Source organism: Acanthisitta chloris, unplaced genomic scaffold (assembly GCF_000695815.1).
Source record: "Acanthisitta chloris isolate BGI_N310 unplaced genomic scaffold, ASM69581v1 scaffold8604, whole genome shotgun sequence".
NCBI lineage: Eukaryota > Metazoa > Chordata > Aves > Passeriformes > Acanthisittidae > Acanthisitta > Acanthisitta chloris.
In genome coordinates this window covers 16,343-26,215 of record NW_008668716.1, presented here as the reverse complement: position 1 = coordinate 26,215, position 9,873 = coordinate 16,343, and the positions used below count along the sequence as shown (strand labels likewise).

At 36.8% G+C, this 9,873-nt stretch overlaps 1 protein-coding gene across 1 annotated transcript in view; it reads right to left on the bottom strand.

Annotated features, from left to right (window-relative positions):
• Positions 1–9,374, bottom strand: part of DCBLD2 (discoidin, CUB and LCCL domain containing 2) — a gene marked incomplete at its 5' end in the record, with an annotated part of 23,384 nt that extends 14,010 nt beyond the window's left edge. Inside the window, 5 exons of the mRNA XM_009073024.1 lie at positions 275–408; positions 2,928–3,000; positions 4,310–4,361; positions 5,583–5,720; positions 9,147–9,374. Coding sequence (XP_009071272.1) covers positions 275–408; positions 2,928–3,000; positions 4,310–4,361; positions 5,583–5,720; positions 9,147–9,374 — 625 coding nt within the window. The remainder of the gene's footprint in view (positions 1–274; positions 409–2,927; positions 3,001–4,309; positions 4,362–5,582; positions 5,721–9,146) is intronic.
• Between the last annotated feature and the right edge of the window lie 499 nt (positions 9,375–9,873).

Sequence of the window (9,873 nt, the reverse complement as noted above, 5' to 3'; positions counted from 1 at the left end):
ACTAAAAAGCTGCATTAAAGTATTATTTTTCCACTGACCGTTAGGAATTCATTGTCAAGAAGGCAAAAACTCCTTGCAGAATTTGGAAAATTAATCTTTATGATCTAGATGTTAAAGATATCTGGTAAAACAATTACACTGCAGCAAAAGGACACTGTGAGAACTGTAGATACGAGCACCCATCCAGGGAACGTATAGCTCTGCTAGCTGAAATTAATCCCACAACAAGACACTACCAATATCTATGTAAGGAAAATATAGGTAATACACTTACGCTTTTGAGGTGACATTGTTAGCCAAGGAGCCTTCATAGTATGGAATGCCCTTGCTGATTACAACATTGATTTGGCCACCGAGAGTATTTGACACAACGCCTGCGTGAACACCAGCCATACACAGTGATGATGACTTGAAGAGGGAGGAAAAAAATTCATATTATAAAGTAAATAAATACCACACCGTATATTGTAAATGCTACAGCATTCAGTTATAGTCTGTGTTATTATTACATTAAGATACTGTTTTTATTTAACTGTTATCTCTCTTATTTAGAACCATTCATCTTCAGTTTATTATGGAACTTATAAAAAAACACAAAAAGAAGGTTCTACATTTCACTGCCTCCTCGCCCAGATGTGTTTGGAATGTTACTCCCGTAATTAAATAACCTTAACCAACAGCAAGGTGAATCAGTCTGAAAAAGCCAGACAGCCAAACTTTCAGCCAACAATAAATTATGTTAGACAACACAAGTTAAAGACGTAAATAGATGGAAAACCTTTTAATAGAAAGCACATTGAAAGGATGTTTGTTTATTTTCTCACAATTAAGGAGCAATGCATTGCAGATTTTGTAGCTTTTTGCAGAGGGGTTATATTTTTTATTTTAACTCCTGATTAAACATGATTTAGCCACCAGCACTGAGACCCATATAAGCCCACAGTAATACATGAATACAACCCATTCTACAGAAGTCAATTACCTATGTTGCACAGGTCAGTGAAGATCAGTTACACAAAATGTTTTTGCAGGGTATCATGTTCTTGCCTCCTCTCCCTGGACGACTGTATCTACTAGCAAAAATCACAGTGACACTCCCCTGGCTTGCAGGCTGGCTGTGCCACAGTGAGCATTACACTAAGTACTTTGGGCACTGCACAGAGTGATCAGAGAAAGATGCCTCTGTCTCCTGGACCTAAACTAGTCCAGCTGGTAAGCAAATCCTTCCAGGCCAAAGGGGCTTGACCAAGAAACATCCTAGTGCTCAGGAGCAGAGAGACAGTCCAGTCATAAAAAGCATAGCAGTAGTGGCTTTGCCACCTGCCCACCATGTGCACCAAGGCTTCTGGAGGATTACTGCTACATACAGTGCCACAGACAGAGACACAGCTATTCACAGGTGTTTCTGCAATGTGCAGCACAGGGGGATGCACAAACACATTGCAATTCTGCAGACACTCACATCCAACAAGACTGGGATCAGCACAGCTCCCCTTTCCACTGAAAGAGCACGGGAGTCTGCAGTAGATGCAGCTCTCTCCTCCCTGCTCACCAGAAGATGTCAGCAATGAGAGCTCCAAGCCCACAAAGCCTGTTGACATTAGGGTCACACAGAAAAGAATCAAGATTTAGGGTATTTTTTTTAAAGCAGCAAGCACCTGCTGTTCATTTGAAAGACAGACATGAGAAACCTCTACCTGAAACTTGGTCTAAAGTGCTGGACATTTGATTTTTTTTCCACACAGCTTGACTTCTGGGAAATTCTCTCCCTTTTTATTCAGAGAAATAAAGTGTACAAAAAGAAAGTCACAGGGCATTAATTTCCTAAAGTTTCCATTTTCTTCCATAGAAAACAATTCCAGATTTTGGAAAAAAAAAAACAAAACTTGCAAAAAGCGGAACTCTTACAGATGCTGCAAATATGTTAGGCAGAGAATCAACTTTGTCTTCTTACCAGCTACAAAAATTACCTCACAGCCACTTAGTGAGGACTCACTGTGGACCAGAACACATAACATAGCTACACTGTGGTGACATTTTACATGTGAGTGATTATTTAAGCAGGTAGCCTAGTATTTACAGATAACTGAAAAAAGAAAACCAGTCAGGCACACTTTAGCTTCATATTTACTACTAAAATCTTTGATTACTAACATTCTTAATTGTCTTTCCTCTGTGCTAGATCTAATGGCTTATTAAAGGAGTATTTTAAAATAAACAAAGATACTTCACGCAATTTTTATTAGATTGCTAGCAAAATTATAATTGCTTTAAACAAAGCAAACATTCTCCAGTCCTAGGGCAAGTCTGTTAATTCATTTGCAAAAGCTTACATAAGAAAAACATGGTACAGTTTTTTGTCATGTTTTAAGTAAATAGTACATTATTAAAGATTTTCATTTCCAGTTTACAGAACTACTAATGTTGAAGTATTAACATTGTTTTGTAAATTATTTTAGAGCTACTGAGCATAAACAGTATTTCATCTCTCAAGCTGTAATTAAAAAAAAAAAAAAAAAAAAAATCAAGATAACCACTGAGACCCTGTTGAGAAAGGCATTAAAATGTCAAAACCAAGTGGACATCTTTAAAAGAACTAGTTCTTTCTTTATAAATCTTGATTTCCCAACCTGAGAAAACCAACAAAACCAAAACAGGAAGTAGAAAACAATACTTGGACTGATCCACCTCTCCCTGCAGCCAACAAAAACATTTGATACACTACTACTTCACTTCTTGGAGATGGCAACATCTGAAACACCTGTCGTTTAGCAGCAGTGCAAAAATGAGTACCACATTACTCACTTTCAGGAGGTACAAAGTCCAGCAGCCAGGAAGCAGAACTAATGTCAACAGCCATAACTGACTTGTATTATACATTGTGTGTTTCACCAAAATTCACTTCAGCCCACAGTACTTTTACTTACATCTCTGTATCCATGAGGAATAGTGCCTGAAATATCAGCAAAAGAAATCACACATCCAGCTGGACAATACTTACTAGAAGAGAACAAAATATCAAGTCAAGATCCAGAAGCACCAGCAAGTCTTTTAATGCTATAAAACAGACATTATGTTTTTGATTTAGGGTACACTGTTATTCATATATCACTACGTGCTAATTGAAGACTTATCAAATCAGACAAAAATATTCTCAGAGGTACATAACAGGAGAACAGACATTGCAAAAAGTTTAAAAGCCTCAGCTGAATGTACAGTCCCAATCTCAGTATGATAAACTAATAAAGCCAGCATTTAATAATCTAAATACCGCATGGCTCCTGTAAAAGTCACATAAGTACCATATTAATACATTTTATTTTCTAAACTGGAGACCAGTGTATCTACTTGTTTTGCATATTTAAATAACACATCTGAAGTAATGCTGTTTTGTAATAGTTTTGGCAGTGCTTTGATCACAAAAAAATGTCCCAATTACCACTAGCTCATGAAAAGCAAGAGGCAAAACATCTGCACCACTGAAGTAAGTCTGTGTTCATGTTCTAGGGCCATTTCATACTGCACATATGAAAATTATTATATCTTCAAAATTTAAAAGTGAACTGGAGTAAACTTATTAACATTTTCAGAGCAGTACAACAACAGCTGAAGCAATGTTGCAGGTTCCATGAAAACAGTGGGATTCAGAGACTTTAGCACATGTTGAGTAAGGCCAGAACCTACAATTAGACTCCCATTTTGGAACTTGGGAAAATGAAACACAAAGGTTGCACTTAGAAATGTTTCGTGATGCCAGGCCTTAAGTTCTCCAAGAAGTAAGCTTAGGTACTTCACAATAGTCTGCAGCTTTAAACACTGTCCTTGCTTGAGATGGAAATGGAGAATGAGAAAACAGGAAACTGACATAGGTTTCTGCCATCACAAGGCAGAGAATTCTGTGTCTCCACAGAACCTCATTAATGCACACCAAACTGTGAAATGGGTTTGGAATTTTTAACACCTTTCATTGTTTAGTGCTCCTTAGGTAACTGTAATATGAATTTCAGGATGTAAGGTGTGTACCTGCTGTAATATTCTATGGGAATGAGATATTAGCTTCTATGTGTTAGTGCAAATTAACGAGGTTCTACTGTATACTGCATGTAAATAACAAAAACAGCAGAGAAAGAGGGAGGAAGGAAGAGTACAAATGTCAAAATTATCCAGCTCTGACCCTAATCAGTTTGTTTCTCAAGTTCTCTGGATGGCCAATTTTCAAAGTGCATCAGAAATAAGTAACAGAGAAGTAGAAACACGAAAATTACATCACTAAAGAGATTGAGGGGAAATAGGTAAAAATCAGTCTTACTTGAATTCTGGTTCGGAAAAGTGACTTGCATTGTCTAAACAGGTAATTAAGTCTGGAAAGAAAAAATGTTAGATCAAGAGGATGATAAAGACAACAAGCTTGAATATGCTTTTTAAAGTGCATAAAAATATACATTTGAGCCTCTGAGGCTTAACCAAAAGTCTCAGAATGAAATAAACGCATTCCTACTAAATTTTCTTGCAACTGATTTTGTATTACAGTAGAACCTTGATAATTTGTCTGAATAACTGAGAAACTGACCGAGAATGTGACATAAGGCATGAAGAGACCTAAGACAAAAAAAGAGAATGTGACATAAGGCATGAAGAGACATAAGACAAAAATCCATTTTCTGTGCAGCTTAATTTTAACATAAAGCCATATTCAGAGGACCCAAGATAATTCCAGGACACAAACATATGCTCTTTTCACAAAATGAAATTAATAAGCTCCCTAGAGAAGCCAGTGTTTTCAGCATTTAACAGTTCTGCAGTGCTGAACCCAGGCACTACAAGGAACAAATATTAGAGTGCCATGGTAGTGGCACCCATGACTGATGCCTCAAATTTCATGCTTATGTCTGCTGTGTATCAGCACATACAGTCCAAAACACAGAAAGAAAGTATCAAAACCCCCACAAAATTTAAAATTGAAACATTATCTGCTCTGTTTAAAATTACTTCCAGAAAAGAAGGTGGCGTTTTCTCAAGCAATTGATGGCAATCCTACATTTCCTCATGGATCATGTACATCACTCACCTTTACCTTCCACTCACCTGAGTGGAAGGAGATGCAAAATAAATACAGTAACGTCTTTTAGAGGCTTAGAGTAACCAAAACCATGGGGAAAAAAAAACCCAGAAATGACTAAAAACTAGTCAGCAGATTATATAATTAAAGAGCTGAGGGAGTATAGGATACTGCTACTGAAATAAATTTTTCCATGAGGTTAGTCTCTATAAAATAAACATAGTTTGATACGAAAACTTGTTATCTGTCACCTTGACTACTACCAGATAAATGCACTCTGTCCTTAATCTGAAGCAGTTCTGTCCTAACAGACAAGTGACATTCTTACTCTACTATTGAAGGTAAGCTTTGATACCATTTCCTTGAAAGTACAGCAATTTACAAGTAACTGGTAGTCCAATTTCCTACGCAGAAGTATCAGGAAAAGTGTACTAAATTTTTACAAGTTAATTTGTGAGAGTGTAGGAATAAATAAATTAGTTCTGTGTTTTTACTAGCCAGCGTCAATTTTGCCAGCAAATACCTGATTTGTCAGTGGTTGAATAAGCTGCAAGAAATCCACGTCCAGAGGTGTGAATTCCACTCATGAACTGTACTGTGACTTCATTACTTTTTGAAGTAATTACACCATCCATTTGAAAGCTAAGCCCACAGTATTTTCCTGTGGAGAGAAGAGGGAGAACAAATATTGACTCAAACCAATGTATGTAACGAGCATCTTATTTCATTTGCAGCGTAGGCTCACATTACTCCTGGCATATATTCAAAAACAAATACATGTGCATGACACTAAATAATTTAGTGTCCATTTGAAGCAAATGGCAGACTTTGAGTACCACATTTATTTTGTCACTGTCAACAAGAGAGAGTCTCTCATAGCCCTCTAACCACAAGGGTAGTCAGTACTTCAAAGAACATGCAAAATCTGTCCAGGAAAAGGATCAAGTTAGGGCAATGAGAAGCTTCTAGAGAAGCAAATGATAAAAAAAGCCCTCCTCTTCCCTCAGCTGCTGGGGCGCTTCTTCCTTGTTGACTCTCTCATGGCTTTTGTCAACTCCTTTTCTTAGTTTTGGACAACAGCAGGCACTACTCACTGCATTTCAGCAGTAAGACACCAGCATATGTGGGCACCATTAATATAAACTGCCACTTGGTTCACTTTCTGTTTTGCTGCACCTATAAAATGTAACAGAGGCTCTGTATCTGGATACTTCTCTTGCCATACAAGATGAACAAAAATAACACAATTTAAACTGAGATGGCTGGAGTCTGCAGAGATTGAAAATATTTGCCCTGTGAAGTTCTAGAATTGCTACCAAATCACATTCATGAACAAATGGCTGTTAAACAGACTCAAGTCAATATGGAATTCTCTAGTCCTACTAACTAGAAACTTTAATAAAGACACTGCTCAGTTCACTAGCCTGTTAAGAAAAAAATCCACTTCTGTTCTACAGGCTCTCTTGGTCATTTCATAGTGTAAATCATCTATAAACCTATGCAAGATTCTGCAGTGGATAATCAAAGTGGATAATCACCAGCAGCAAATGACACTGCCTGTTTCAGTTTACCATTCATTTATTTCCTTTCCTCATAATAAGTATGCTATCATACTCTAAAACAGCAAAAAAAAAGAAGCAAGCCTCCTTTCTCAATGAAATGCAAGTTACAACACTAAATTAGAGGGAATGGAGTTCCTTTAAAAAGTGAACTGCACTCTCAAATGCTAATTAAATAATTTTTAAAATTTTGAAAACCTAAAATACAAATTCCTATCATTATCCAACACTTTATAAGTGTTGCTTATTCAAGATTTTTTTAACAAAGCAAAGGTATTTTCTAGTAAAAACCAGAAAACAGATTTTACAATACTTAAACACAATTTAAAATACTATACAAATATAACCTTACCTCTATTCACTACTTAAACTGGTAATCAGCATGTTACAAAGAGGTAAGATCCTTTTTAATGCAGCTCCACATCGAGCCTGTGTTCTAAGTCACATTTCACTGATTAACTGTATTCATTATGATGAACAGCATAATTTTTCCAACTACCACTTTTGTTTTCCTTTTTTTGAGCTTTGTTTTCAGCCACTGGATCTTGTTACACAGTTGACCAGCATGAGACTCCTCTCAGTGTAGGTCAGACTGTCCTCAAGACACCATTCCTTCCATTCCTCAGGCAAATACACAGTGTAAGACATTTAAATCTAGCTTGGATAAACTATCCAGTGCTGCTTACACCATGGACATACTGCCTTTGACAAACTGTAGACTGATGCACCTTAGGATTCATGGCAAGGCATATTTTTGAGACTATAAATCATTTTCCTAACTCTTCGCTGGCCACGTGCCAGATTTTTAGCAATCTTTTTAAAAAGGCGGCACTAGAAATGGACAAAGCATGACCGCAGTGACACTTCTGCCAACTGCATGTGCAGAAGTTGCAATATTACTGTTTTGTCTGTATTTATGCACTGAAGGACCCCAAGTGCTTTTGTACAGCAACATTGCAGCAGGAGAGGGAATTCCCATGTCTTAAATAAGCATATCTGACTGCAGATGCACAGTGATTAGACTGTAATGAAATCTAATTAAAAACACCTCTAGATCTTACATTAGAGACAAACTTAACACCAAGGATTTAAATCATCTTTTGATTTCTTAATATATATTCAAGAGGCTTGGAATAAGCTTCATTAGAAACTCTCCCTGTTTATCAATGAACTAAACCATTAACAATTTGGTTTTTAATCTAATCAGCCAATTTTTAAGTTCTTTTTGTGTTAAAATATGTATGATTGAATTTCAGATTTTATGTATTAGGAGTCTTTTTATGTTAGACCATGTCAGTAGCCTTGAATGGAAAAACTTAGGATAAATTCAGATTTCTTCCAAAGAAATTCAGGTCACTATTTAATGTCTCCAGTGTCTGTTGCTTCACACATGAACATTCAAGAACCTGCATCATCTGTATCTGCCACTGTTAATATGACTGTTCTGCAAATTAGTTTATTAAGAGCAGAACAACACACACATTTGCTCAACATACTGTGCTACTACACCAGCTGGGAACGGCTGAAAATCAAGAGAAACAAATGAAGTAGAAAATTTACTTGAACCCATTAAGTCACTTGTAAAAGTGAGTAATAGACTTATCAGAACTTGATGTTCATTGCCATTTAAGGCATTCAGTGTTTCCTATTTTAGACTAAGTCTGGCTCCACAGCTCCAAGCACATACTTATTTCCACACACACTTACCTAGGTAACAGTTGGAAAACAGGGTTAACAAAGCTAACACTCCACTAGCCTCTTTATAAAAAGACTCAGTTTACTGGGATTGTCATTTGGGTTGCACAAAAACAATCTTGGTGATGTAGATCTCTTTCTCTCTCACTACATTAAAGTTTTAGGAAAGAAAATAAAATAAATCTGCATAACAACAACTAATTTTAGAGAAGGAAGAATGACAATTCATTTTGAGTTTTATGCAAAGTAACCGCAAGGGTCTTAACACCCTACATATACCTTCATGTAGATGATAACATCACACTGCTATTTGAAAAAAAATAACAAAACATTGTCTTCTAGTAATGAAATTCAATTTGCTCTCCTCAACAGGGCAAAAATGAAACTAAGAACATAATCAGAAGATGGAGGATACTTGAACTCCACAACTTTTGAAGCCTGACATCCTTTAATACCACCAGGATGAACAATCCAAATGAGAGCAAATTCATTTAAAAAGAAAGGCATTTCAGGTTAGATAGATAGATAGATAGACAGATAGATACACACACTTTTTTTTTAACTTTCCTTTTTTTTTTTTAATGAATATTCTTACAGTTTTGCAATTCCCTCTCCACTGCCTACAAGAACTTTGGAAAGGTACTGAAAATGCCTGAGGAAAAAACCACATCACAGTGGAGTTTCCTTTGAGAATCTCAAGAATCAAAGATTATCACAGGATCTGCGTTGCATTTACCATCTAGCTGTTGTCAAAAAGCAACAGAAGTACTAACAGTATATCCAAGGTCCATACAAGACAATAGTTCTCGAACACCAGAAATAAAAGCTCCTACCTATCTCTGTCCTGTTGGGACCAATTCCATTGTGAACTCTTAAGTAACTGGAATGACAAGAGTCTGAGTCATCAATATCGAAATCGCCAAATTTGAGCTGAACTCGCTGCCCAGGTTTTACACGGATTTCCCATTCACAAACTGTGCTATTGGGAGAGGTCTGTGGGTAGTTTATCGAAGCAAGAGTTCCACTTTCAGGGCCCAGAACAGTGTGTCCACATCCATCACCTACAAAAGAACAAAAATGAATCAGCTCACACATTCATAATCAAAGCTTCACTGGTCATTCAGTCATTCCACACTGATCATGTAGCAAGAAAACTCTTAAAGTCACATGCAGATGAAACTCAATTGTGAGAAAATACCATACAATGAATGTTGCCTTATGTTTAGCTTCTCATCCTAGGTGACCAGAGAGCTGCAACAACTTCCTCAATGAGATGAAAATTCAACCCATAATGACTTTCAAAATTGCACAGACAGTACAGAAAGAGTCCCTGCATTTCATGTTCCCTCAACACCTCAGTACAGCAGGAAAAAATGTTCTGAAAAGGAGAGAGAAACCTGACAATAAAACAAGAGCATGTTGGGTTTACTGTGGTTACTGTATTCACAAGACAATGAAAAAGAAGCGACAGAAAGCCAGTGGACAGCAAATATTCTCCCGAACACAGCTCTGACCATTATCTAACTGCTAGTACTTTGTTCTCCACTGCACCACAAAATT